This window comes from Drosophila elegans, unplaced genomic scaffold (assembly GCF_018152505.1).
Source record: "Drosophila elegans isolate 14027-0461.03 unplaced genomic scaffold, ASM1815250v1 contig_814, whole genome shotgun sequence".
NCBI lineage: Eukaryota > Metazoa > Arthropoda > Insecta > Diptera > Drosophilidae > Drosophila > Drosophila elegans.
The window spans coordinates 5,555,158-5,568,425 of NW_024546167.1; the positions used below are offsets into that span (position 1 = coordinate 5,555,158).

General features: G+C 36.1%; 1 protein-coding gene and 1 long non-coding RNA gene across 16 annotated transcripts in view; one reads left to right on the top strand and one right to left on the bottom strand.

The window, feature by feature from the left end:
- Positions 1-13,268, top strand: part of LOC108138111 (CUGBP Elav-like family member 2) — a 117,871-nt gene that overhangs the window by 69,754 nt on the left and 34,849 nt on the right. For 6 of the 9 annotated variants that reach the window (XM_017260136.2, XM_017260130.2, XM_041710625.1 and 3 more), the window contains 2 exons: positions 4,194-4,663; positions 11,901-11,983. In XM_017260136.2, the coding sequence (XP_017115625.1) occupies positions 4,194-4,663; positions 11,901-11,983 (553 nt within the window). Of the gene's footprint in view, positions 1-3,580; positions 3,976-4,193; positions 4,664-11,900; positions 11,984-13,268 lie in introns of those variants that run through there. The other 3 variants (XM_017260132.2, XM_017260133.2, XM_017260135.2) reach the window with 1 other exon arrangement.
- LOC108138114 lies at positions 1,521-3,345 on the bottom strand. 7 transcript variants are annotated; one of them, XR_001774083.1, is made up of 6 exons: positions 3,086-3,345; positions 3,008-3,026; positions 2,856-2,919; positions 2,556-2,622; positions 2,401-2,467; positions 1,521-1,940 (listed from the first exon to the last, which is right to left on the bottom strand). It is a non-coding gene; the product is annotated as an uncharacterized LOC108138114 (long non-coding RNA). The 7 variants fall into 7 exon arrangements; XR_001774086.1 differs by having other exon boundaries at positions 3,301-3,330; XR_001774082.1 differs by having other exon boundaries at positions 2,856-3,026.

Consider the following 13,268-nt stretch of genomic DNA (forward strand, 5'->3'; position numbering starts at 1 on the left):
AGTACACCGCACTAGCAACAAAAAACCAATCAAGAAGAACAAAGAGCGATGAGAAACAAAATAACAAGAATCAAAAGTTCACTCTTCTCAACAACAACAACAACAGCAATAACACGAAGTGGAGGATTCCACTTTGCACTTGATTTGTTGTATAGCAGACGGTAGACATAAAAAAAATTTATTTAGCTCACCTGCAAAAAACGATAGAACTGGAAAACAAAAAAAAAAAAACACCAAAATCAAGACGAGCAAAAGTTGTTCAAAGAATTTTTCAGCTGCTCCCCACACTCGAAAAAAATACTCTGATTCCAAATATCCAAAATATCTAAAATAAAGTGAGCAAGGTTCGCGATCATTATAATTATTTGGGTGTCAAGGTCATAAAATTGCACCAAGATATAAAAAGTACTTAAAAGACTGAATATATTTCTGAACGATGGGTTAATTTACTGAATTAAACCTTATTTTTCAAGTGGTATACAGCTGCTACTTACTATTTTTTCTTCATTTTGTTCGCCTTTGTTGGAAAAGTTCTGACTCTCTTTGTCCTTGTGCCTGTCAAAGTGTTGACCCATGTCGACGCCGCCGAAGATGATTGCCCCACCCAACTCTCGCCCACTCGGCATCTTAGTCGACGATCCCAAGCGAGCCTTCATTTTGGGACTAAAAAACTTTTATAATAGATTTCAAATTTCTCCGCCGCCGGATATTCTCTGGAGTAATCAAGCAAATTAGTGAGTTTCTCTGGAGAATCGCTGGCGTGGTCCAGGCGAAATCCCTATGCCGAATTTCAAACACTCACATTTGGCTCCCTCGACAATTTTGCGGTTGGCAAATTGTTGACAGCCGGCTCCAGAACCAGGTCCTTCTGCTTTTCCTTCTGCTCCGACAAATGAAGATAAATGCTAAGAAAATGTGGCCGAGAAAAAGGACCAAAGTTTGCTTAAAAATTTAAGAAGTGAAATCTTAAATTTGTAACTGGATTTTTGTCTTGGGGTGCATTATTGACAAACAAATGAAACTCTGAGAAACTAAAACTTTTTAATATACCCTTTACCTAGAAATGTATGGTATATAAGCTTTTTCCAACTTACATATGTGTACTTGTAGTAATTATTTTTTTTTAACCAACAAATATAGTTTTACGCATTTTTTTAGTGTTGAATTCAAGAATTTATACATTTTTTTCGTTTTGAGTATTAACATGGTGTTTTTTGAATTTTCACTATATCCTATACATTGTTTATTTTAAACAAAACAAAATTTAGTGTTCTTCTTCTCTGACTTAAAATTTGGTTACCATGTCTTTTTAAGGGTTTTAAAATAAATTTTAGTGATGGGTAGTTTTGAGGTCAAAATATCGCACATGCCCTTTTCAACTTTTTGTTGATGAAGATGAATTGCAGTTTGAACTTCGATAGCAACAAAGTTCAGTTCGCTTTACTCTTTTATTCTTCGTAGAGTTCTGTTGTTGTTGCTGGGATAAAAAAGTTTTGTTTTTCGGTTATAAAAGTTTCAAATAAAATTGTCGCAATTGCGTGTTTTATTGGATCCTAAGCTAAACATGAGGCATGCACAATTTGCACTTCGAAAAAAAGTGTGTCCTTGTTGCTAAAAATGTTAAATGTAATATTATTATTGCTAAGTGTCTGTTGAGTATTGATTATATTGAGTAGCGTCTTAAATAATAATTAGTTTATGTTCAGTTTAAATAAATAGTTGTGTTAGATATTACTACTAAAGTGATTAAATATCTGGGAAGTTTTTTGATTTTGCAGAAGAGAGTTTAAAATGCAATAATTGTGTCAAAGGGTCGTTGCAATTACAAACTTTCCCCAGAGGCGCCCCTCGACTTTGCTCCATACTGTGGGGGCGTGCCATCCGCCCCTTTCCTCCAATGACTTCCAAACTTAAACTAAATTAAAGTCAAGACGAAATAGCTAAGAACGGGTTAAGTGGGAAGAGAAGGGAGAAAAAGTTTTCAGTCTGGAAAACAAAGAGCAAGAAGAAGTTCAAATTACAAAATGTAACAAAGAAGTCGACAAGAGAGGGAAAGACGGAAACGAAATGAGAAGAATTTGCTAAATAAAAGTGAAACTTATAAGAAATTAAAGGAAAAAAAATTATCAAAAAATGCAGCCTCAAAAACGCAAATTTGTGGGAAAAAATTAAGCGTGACAGAGAGTATAAAAAAAAGTAAAACTAATTTGGCAACGGTATCTACAGAAGTACCTTGAAATAAATCAAAACAATGTTTTTTATGATAATTTTCAATAATTATCTGAATAGAAGCCGAAACAAAAACAATTTTACCGATAACAGACGGCTATTGTGTGTTACAATAATTACTACTTACATAGGTTTTAGAATCGACCCCATTTAAAATACATATGTACATACATAGCATGCAAATGGCACTCTACATCCTCGTCTTCATTTTTCCACATCAACCCGAATTTCTAATTATCTAAAAAAACAAATTCAGCCATTATCCATTTGTTTGCTTAACAGTCCGCCCCTAAAGTGATACGCCCTGTTACTCGATCCCATCCTACCTTTCCTTCTTGGCCAATTTATTTTAGTCGAACTTCCACATGTACAGTGGTGAGCAAGATACTAGTGCTAAAATGAAAAAAATCAAAATTAGTTTACGGGAAAATTGCAAATGCTTTTTTTAAAATGGATCAAACTTTCAAAATTTTAATAGAATTTTATTAGTTTTTTGAATAGTATATATCAGTTTCTATAAATCAATCGTTGCTAATTTTATCAACACACAGTTTTAAAATTAAACTACGATATCATTTGTCGACGTGTTTAAATGTTTTTTTTAAGACAATTAGGTTTAAATGTACCTTGTATTTTTATTTACTATTCCCGTTATGCCAAGTTTAAGGTGGAAACACCATTTGTTCAGCACTGTACATAAAAGGAGACAGAAACCATTTAATCATTAGGTGTGCAATAGGTCCTTGTCCAAGTGTTTGCTCATCGCGTTTAAACTGACCCAATTCCCTCCGAAAAAGCTAAAATCGTTTATTTACACAAGCAAATGTCCATTAGGTTAATGCTATTTGAGGTTTACTTGTCCAGAAAATCGCTAAAGCAAACAAAGATTTGTTCATTCCAAAGTCCAATTTGTTTTAAGTCTACGAATTGGCTTTCAGCTCTTTTTGAGGGTATTTAGACACATAATTAAACTTTGCACACACTCCTGTTGTTTGGGTACGGTTTTAAATTTTTGTTTTCCAATTTTTTATTGAGTTTAATTTGTATTATTATCGAATAAGAAACTTAAACCTTTTAAAGTCCGTAACTTAAACACTTCATTCCTTCTTTTGCTTTCTCTCTTACACTCTGGATTTATTAGTATGTGTGATTACGAAAAAGTAGCGCTCTCGCTCTGCCTTGCCTAAGATATTAAATCCTCTCTAGACTTACGATCATCTCTTGTTCGGTTGGGCTTTTGACCTTGAAGCCACACTCTCCCCGATTTCTGCTCCCACGCTCTCGCTGGAATACCCACTGGAAAATTGTCGACCACCACCTGTCTCTTTTCATTCGCCCTTTCCGATTTCTCGTCCATTTGCCCATCGACGATTGCCGGGAAAGGAAGTGCGAGGAAGAAGGAGAGGCGAAAGCGCTGCGATTATATAATTAATATATAGATTTTTTAATTAGTCACGTTGAGTTCCGAGTGCCGTGTTAAGTGGAAGTATTTATTTAGGCCCTTAATTTAATCAATCCGACCTCGAATGTCCGTGTGCGTTAACAGTAAACGTGAAGCGTATTGGTATTGGTAATTGGCTGCAGCTACATTAATTAAAAGTTTAAAGTTTTCCCGTTCTTTATTCGCGTTGACAGTGTAAATATTTAGTTTGAGATCGCAAATATGTTTAGCAGTCGCGCTTCGTTTTTGGGCAATCGCCGTATGATTTTTGATTTTTCTGAGAAGAACAACGATATCTACCTCGAGTAAGTGTGTGTGTGTGTGCTAACTGTAAATGTTACAGTATGTACTCAATATTTTTATTGCGCAGTTTAGCTCGGAAAAAACACTATTTTATTATTCTAAATAATTTTAAATATATTTACTGTACATCGTTCTATACCTATAATAATATGCCTTATCCCCTGTATCTTAAGATTACTGTACTAATCCTTCCATTCTGTTCATAATCTTTTTTTCGTAGTGCTTTTGGTATGAGCGATAAGAGCAGCAGTGCAACAAGTAGCCTGCCAAATAGTCCCATACACAGCAACAACAACAATCCTTCGCTGCTGAACAACAACGGCAGCAACAACAACAGCATTAGCGGTGGCAACAACATCAATCCAAGCTTGGGCAACAGCAACAATTCGCTGGTAGCCGTGGGCAGTAACGGTATTATGTCCGCCGCAGGATTGATAAACAACAACAACAATCCGTGCAGCGCCAACCGAAATGTCGTAGCGATGGTGGATGATGACGCATGCTTCCGTCTGGATACGGACGCCACGGTGACGTACGGCGAAAAGGAACCGGATCCGGACAACATCAAGATGTTCGTGGGCCAGGTGCCCAAGTCGATGGACGAGTCACAGCTTCGCGAAATGTTTGAGGAATACGGCGCGGTGCACTCGATCAACGTGCTGAGGGACAAGGCCACCGGAATTAGCAAGGGTGAGTGCTTGATCAGATCATAAAATTAGGATTCTAGTGTTGCCATTATTACATTTTAGGCGAAATTTAGGTTTCGTCAGGGCCAGCTAACAGCAACAATCAGTTGAACTTCTATAGCTCGAAATAGCCTTATTGGAAGAATCATTTCCTACACTCAAAACTTACAAGGTGGTTCGAGATGTGGAAGTTCAACTGCATATTGTAAACGTATGCATATGCAGAAAAACACAAGTTAAAATAGTATGAAACCATATTTACAAACTTCGGAGCAAGACACAAATATTTTTAAAAACGAAGATGATACGATATAAATGAAATTATTTATATTGTATAAATTTCGTGTTCATTATAGTATAGAAAATAGATTCTGATAATATACAATACAAAATGAGTTTTATCGGTCGTAGCAGAACATGCCCTATTCCTATGCCCTATTCCTATGCCCTATTCCTATGCCCTATTTATAACACAATGTATGCCACCCTGGACTTCACATGATGAAATGTTCGGTATATGTCAACCGTGAAAAAAAATTTGAAGTCTTCATTTAAATATATTTGAGAGTATGCTTTGGTTTAAAATAAATTTAATTTTATGTTAAAGAAGTGTATTTCTCAAAGTTCTGCTTTCCTGTTTCCGAAAGACTACTGTACTGCCCTTGCTCTTTATTCATTACTTTTGTCTGGCTGATAAATTACTCCCGAATTTGTTGCGGTAAATAGCCAAAAGCTCCGCCAAAACTTCTCCCCTTCATGGAAATGAGAGAAGTGCAGACAAAATTAATATGAGATATTGGTCTAGCCAGAACACAAATATTCGAACGTCATACATCCAGTGCACACAGCTATACATATATATATATGTCTCCTTCTCACCCTTTTAATTGCATTCACTTGCAATTGCCATTTCATTTCATCAGCAAATTGCTTTTTGTTCGCTATTTGTGTTTGAGTAGAAATTTCAATAGCCTTGAGCTTTGCTAATGGAGATTGCGACGAAAGTTTGGGGTTGGGATGATATGTTGAATTAAATAATTCAGTTCGAAATTTGACTTTATTTAAGAGTCTGAGCATTGCTTAAAACGAATCTTTTATTACACTAAAAATTATAAATTCATTGTAAAGCTGGAGAAAAAAAACTTAGAAAAAGAGAAAAATCATTTTATAAAATTTAGTGAAGTGATTTCAATTCAATATTATATTAATTTTCTTGTATAGAAAAATCGCAGCCGTGAACGATTGCCTTTATGTTAAACTGAACAAATTTAACTCAATTTTCTAAATTAATGCAAATGTTTGCATGATGTTTAATATGATAAGTAGTACTCTAAATGCAAACCTGCAGACAAAATGATAATATCTTGTTCATTTTTTTAGCGTGTCAATCGACTTTCATTGCAAATGAAATCTGCAAGTGCTGATAAAAGCCAGATTCTTCACATTCTTCGCCCTCAACTCCCTTTTTATTATTCCAATATATTCATTGTTCTGTTCACTTTTCCGCCTCTTTTTCTGAGGCCTCTTAACTGCAGTCAAGTTTCTATTTTATTGATATGCTCTTTTCCCCCCATTCATTCATAACGACAATTCCACTTCTAATCTTTTTCATTTCCAATTGCCATTTGGCTCGGATTGTTTTCTATTCCTATTTCTGTTTGAGATTTCATTCTTCTCTCGTTGCCATTGTGTATTTGTATATTTTGTATTTCGAAAACGTTTTGTTTATTTTGCGTCATTGTTACTCCATATCCAACTGTCTATTTAGCGTTTCCATCTGTATTTTTCCTTTTCCTCGTATTCCTACTGCAGCTGACAGGTTTCATCCTCATCTTTGTAAAAGTGGGCGTGGCATTTTAGCTCTGGTCAGCAGTGCCCGAAGAAGGGGGCGTGGCAGGAGTGGGATAAACAGTTTTAGAAGCACTTAAGTGGCGCGTTGTGTTGATGATTTATGACAAGCAACGAAAAGCAGTCACAGCGTTTTCCACTACCCAAGTGCTCATGTGAGAATGTTTGTTTTTATTGCTATTATTTTTGTCGCCGTCAAAGAGCTAAGAGAGTCTTGTGCAAGTCACAAACACAAAATCGACACAAATTGCATTTCAAAGTTATTATTTATGTCAGCGCAAAGAAGGAAAAGTAGGCGGACCGCCTTTTCCGTGGGCGTGGATATGACCTACAACGAATAAATAAAGTATAAACGAATTTTCCTTTTTCTTAATGACAAATTTTTTCGTGGGGTATATGAGGCTGTCCATTTATTAAATTTCAAAAAATAAATCTACCACATAAAGATTGTAAGATTGTGCTTTGTTAAAAATATCATTTCTATACAATCATAGTAAAGCCTCAGAATTACTTCAAATTAAAACATCATTCGCAGAAATATTGATTTAGAATTTCCTTTCAAAAAAAAGGTAAAATTTATTTCTCACTTTAATAATATAACCCATACGACAGACTAATAAGTAAGCCAAAATTACTGGGTATGCTTATGTAGTTAGGCAACCTTCAAACTTTCCTCTCGTGTATGCTGCTTCTCATTCAGACTTTTTTTGGAAACAACATTTTCTCCTCCTGCATGATGCATTTTTGCTGGCCCCCTTTTTTTCGGTTTAAGCCAGCAAAACTTCCTGCTAACAGCATTTCCATTTAGATGGCAAAATGTAACCCAGTTTTTGGACTACCAGTTGGCTAAAGAACCTCATCCATATCCTTAGACTTTAGCAACTTTTTTTTTGCAGCTGGCTTTTGTCTGCTCCATTTTTCCGAGTAGATTTTGTAGTTGCTGTCTCGCTTTTTCGTTTAAACCAAACAAAATGTAAAATGACACTTTTAAGTGCGATGGTTGACCTCTGAACCAGAAAGTCGTAAATAACAAAAAATACCGACAACAACAAAAAAAAAGTATCAACCCAAAAATTTCGTTTTCGTTTCGGCCAAGTATTTCTGGGCTAATGCTTCTCCTTCTTCTAGCTGCCTGAAATTGTTATCCTTTTTGGGGCACTAAATTTTGTTAGCGGGCAGTTTTTCCTCCCATTTCCCCGTTAACTTTTCCGCCTCTTTTGGATTTTCTATGTTGTTGCGGGTGTTGCGGTTTTATGGTTACTGTTTTTGTTGCTCTGCGGCCAGCAGATAAAGGTGAGAGGTGTGAAGGTTAAAGGGGAAAGGGGAAAGTGGGTGGTAGAAAGGTGGAAACCAGAGCGGCACAAGGTTAAGCGCTTGGGTCATAATTTATTAGCGCTTGCGGTTCGGCGATAGTACGGTGAGTATTTTCGGAATAGGGGATAAATGGGCGTTATGGAGTCGGTGGGCGGGGCGTAGGAACCGAACCATAGCGACAAGGATTTTCTGCGGTTCTCGATTCGGATTGTTTCAGGTGAGAAAAGGTAGAAACAGGTAGCTTTTAATTCGATATTGAGTGAGCTGCAAGGGATGAGAGAAGCGGACCTGTAAAATAGTTTGTGGGCTTTCTCGTTTTGGCATTTCAGGTTTATCGCGGCTTTTGTGGCCAAGGAAATGCAGCCAACTATGAGCGAGTAAAGATTTCTACAGGGGAAATGTCGTTAATGTGAGCAATTTAATGTGAACATAAAATAAATTGCACTTCTGATAAGTGCTTTAAAAAGGTAGTATGTGTTTGATAATGGTTTTCTTATTTTCAAACAATAATATTTAATATTTACTAAAATTAGTAGCAAAATCAGGCATACCAAAATAGCTTTTCAAGCTGTAAACAAATTAAAAGCAAAAACCATTTAATTAAAGCCGAAATGGACTGTTTTAATAATGAACAAAAACCATTTGGACCTGGTTTTTTTTATCGAGCCAATTAAATTAAGTAACTTTAAAACCATTCTTCTCATTAATTCTTTTGATAATCTTAATAGTCATCGCCCTTATACCCTTAAGCTACTATTGATAAAGAACCCAAAGCATATTCAATTGTGAATTCACTCCACCCACAACAAGACCATATGTCACAGTTCCCCATTAAGACAGCCACGCCCAGCGCACACCCAACGCCCACTTTTTTAGTCGAGCCTGTGATTTATGACCTCCGCCTTATAAAAAACTAACCCGCTGACCAAACCAGAACAGATGAAACTGAGAAAAGCAGATGAAAATTCACCCGAAAACAAACAAAAAAAAATAATAATATAATTCACACAGAGAGTAAGTTAGAAATCGGGGTTAAGTGGGGTTCTATGGGTGGGAATTGTGGGGAAGCTTGGTCAGTTACCAGATTTCTTGTGGGTGGTTGCTTTCTCGTCCTCGTCCCCGTTTTCTTTATCTTTCGGTTTCCTTGAGAACTTTATTTTGAAAAGCTTTTCCTTACTCTAAGTCTAGCTGTCCTATGTCTCCCCAGAAAAAAGGAAAAGTAACGCACTTATCTAACGCCTTCATCGGCCGATTCATTTTTTTTTCCTTCTCCCAGAAACTTTGTGCTCTTGACATTTTTATTTAGCTGCTGCACTGAGCGTGAAAAATGCATAAAATTTCACTTAATTTTATTCCGCACCCCGTGCGCTTACTCCACGAAAATGGAAAGGACGAATTACAATTTCAAATGCAGGTTCTCAGTAGGGAAGTAAATTTCGCACAGTTTGTGAAATTAGCATTTGCTCATGACTTTTAGTTGCCATAGAAGCATTGCTAAACATTTGTCACGGTTCAGGTTTTTGATGTTTTTAAGTATGGCAGGCCAATCGTAATTTACCTTTATAGTTAAATGCATAACGACATGGGTTTATTTCAGTTGCATCCTTAATCCTGTGCAGTATTTCGTCTTTTGCTTCCACTGGTTGGAGTCAGTAAATCTGAGGGTGGCAATGTTTTAGGACATTGATTTATTTAACCTCGATTAATTCGTTTCGTTGCTCGCCACGTCCACAAACGTGTGTCCAAGGGCTTGTATTTTATGGGTGAGTGGGTGGATATATATACGAAGGGATAAATATACGTATGTATCCTTTTTCCTGGACTTTGGCACGTCTTGTCTGGCGGCTCTCGATTTCATCTTCCTCCCACTTGCCGGGATTAAGTTCTTTTTGTCCAAAAACGTGACTGGGTGTCGTTTTCAGCTTTATTCTAGCTGCTTTTCCTTCGATTTTCCTTGGCCTTTTCTTTATTTTTCCTCGTTTGCCATACTTGTTTTTTATCGCTTTGTTCTATTTGGTTGTGTGTGTCTTGGGTTTGATTCTAACTGCAGTTGACATGCACATAATGGGAATTGTGTGAGATTTTTCTTCGTTTTCTGCGTTGTTTTGATGCAGTTCAGTTTCAGTTGCCTCCTCTTTCGTTATCGTTCAATTGCTTTCCTTATCTATTGGCCCTCAAACCTTCCACCCCAGAATCCTGGTTCGCCGACTATGTTTTATTGCATTCCAAATGGTTTCGATTTTCTTTCATTTGTTACATTTAACGGTAGTTTAATTTTAAGTGATATTTAATCTGCGCTTGCGAAATGAAATTTAGCTGAAGTATAATTCGATATTTTCTCTTTGCTTCATTTGGTTTTAAGTGAAACACGATACCAATTGATGAATAAACTTTTTCTACATCATAAAAAATAATCTTTCTTGCACCTTATATCGTACTTTGCATTACATTATACTACAATTTGCATGTAAATTGCTTAGCTACGCTTAAAAAAACATTCTTGATTTATAAAAACACGTTAATGCACCTTCCTTTGATTAAATTTTATATTTTGAGAGGTTTTGAAATAACGCCTAGTTAAATTTAGTTTAAAAAGCTCCATTTACATACCTTTGCAGATGGTATTTTTAATTTGGGTAGTTAATTGTAATCCCAACAACTTTTATTATTTATTTGATTAAAGAGACTTTTTAATTACACGAATTTGATTGATATTGTGTATCCCTGAAATGGTACAGACTCAATATTTAAATTTTGGACTTTAAGATATTTTACGAATGCCAAAAACTGCAGATCCCATAATTCACTCACACGTCGGATGTGGCGACGACTCCGTCTAACCACTCTTTGCCGGATATTTAACGGCAGAAAAAGAAAAACCCGAAACGAGAAATGAAAATATTTGCAAATATGTGAAAAATGCAGAAAAATGTTGGTGGTGACATGGCAAAAAACTGCGACAGATTGAATTACCTGTGCGGGCTAAGTGGTATGGGATTGTGTGGGGTGCTGCCACGCCCACTTTCAAACTGGCTGAGGGCGACCAACCAAAATGGCCACCACTAAATGCCGCCGATACGCTGGTGGGTAATTGCATTATGCAACTATTGCATTGCCCTATTAAGTTTTGTTGTAACCATCGCTGCCATCACACACCGCTGCCCCTGTAGGCTGCTGGCAGTAGGTAGGCCCTTACTTAGGGAGGGAAAATGGTGAAAATGGCAAATGCGGGAAACTAGAGGCTGGGAAAAGTGTAGATATGTGTGTGCAGGAGCCGGAAATGGATTTAACCAAAGCCCTGGATGGGAGTGCGTGTGTGTAACTTGGCCACAGATTTGGCACACAAGAGAAAGGGAATTTCTGCCACATCCAAAATAGAACCTAAAAAAATTATTTTGGTGAAATGGAAATGGAATGCCATCACCAAATAGAGAAAAATAAAAGGGAGATAAAAGGTTTTCAATGCAATTTAATGCGATGTTTGAATTGTCTTTAAATTATATTTTAATATTTAAAAAATAACTGGAATATCTGAAATGCAATAACATGAACAATTTTAGTGTTTGTGTTTTGTGTAAAAAACAGTAACGCTTTAATAAAGTAAAAATTATTAAATTTTAGTGATTTTTATTTCCATCTAAATGTGATATTTAATCGTAACTATACGAATTTTAATGTTAGACCTTAAATAACACTTAATATGCTCGCCACACCTGCCTTCGACTCAAACCCTCATAAACTCAAACACCTTGGCCGCCCTTTTGCCGCCCGTCTAAACCCCTTCTTCGGCACCTTCGGTCCCGGAAACTTCCACTCGAATCTCAAACGCGACACATTTGTTAGGGCCATAATGTTTAATTTAGTGCCTGGCTGTCATGTTGTTGCCACGTTTCCTACTCCGGCTACGCCCATAGCTTTTCTCCTTTTCACACGTTTTCCATTCGGGTATTTCCTTGCCCACCTCCGCTAATAATAATAATTTTCATAATTTCCCAGTGCCACCTTTTTCGACGCTCGTCGGAAAATAAACTCCAATTTAACCCTCATGCTAATCTTATGCTTTTCCCTTTATTTTCCAGGTTGCTGCTTTGTGACGTTTTATACGAGACGCGCCGCCCTGAAAGCACAGGATGCTTTGCATAATGTTAAGACGCTGAATGGGGTAAGAAATTTTGATTTGCGTAATGATTTTATCAAGCTCAACCCTTTAAGTAGCTCTCCTATTCCAATAAGTTAAAATTAAAGCTTTCTCCATTCAGCAGTATGCGCTAGCGATCTTAGATAAATATTCATTTGTGAAAGTAAAACATTGAATTTTGGTCAGTAAATTATTATTGTCCTTAATTCAACTTTTTATATTATTTTTGAATGTTTTTTTTCCAGTTCTTAATTTTTAGATTTAAACTGTTAGCAAATGAGTTTTAAATCAAGATTTCGCAAGTTTTTGGATATAGGGCACTCATAACAAAAGTAGTGGAGAATGTAAACCGCGTAAAGGCGTAGGAAAACTTTTTTTAAAATGATATTTATGTTTAGTTACCAATGACAAGATTAGCTTTAAAAATTGTGATGTTGTTTTAGTTTTTCTGCAATAATTAAGACCAAATTAGAATAACCAATAAAAAGTGAAAAAGACACGACTTATCATAGCCTTTAATTGGAAATTTCGCTGATCCGACACAAACAAGGAAAAACTCTATAAACTTATCATGAATCGCTATCATTCACGTGACAGGACAACAGCCAGGAGGTGCGGGCTGGAGCGGCAGCATCATCGTCGTGATTCCTCTTGCCTCCTTCATTATGGCTAACTGACTCGCTGACTGACAGATTGACTGGCGTTTGGACTGACAGAGCCATGACACCGCACAAAAAAGGCAGAACACTGCGGGGCTAAAATAAAATGCATCGCAAGGGGAAATGTTTTTGTAAAGGGTCGACAAAAAATCGTGGAACGTGAAATTCTTCCTCCTCTATTTTCCAATATATATTTTTTTTTTGGTTCGCTTCGTATATTTTCCTATAAAATGCAAGTAATTTTAAAAGTTTAGTCTTGTGTCCTGTGGCAGCTTAAAAATCAGAAAATAAAACAAAAAAATTGTGAAAATTGTTAGCACAAGACACGCGCCAAAAGTTTTTTTCAGTTTTCTTGCGTCCCAATTCTATGAGGGTATGATAAAATTGTTGATAAGTTTGTCTTGTTTAAATGGGTAAGCGAATACATCATAAAATTATAAAAACATCAAAACAATGGGAGTACAAACACTTTTATATAAAAAAATTTTATTATAATTATTTTTAATTATTTAATTATTTTAAATCATTTACTATCTTGAAAAATCCGAACATAAAATTTGACAATAATTATTTTTATATTTTTATTTATTTTTAATAATTTCTTATTATTTCTTATTCCTCTCGCCTGTGTTTTGGCAAACTTTTAAGAT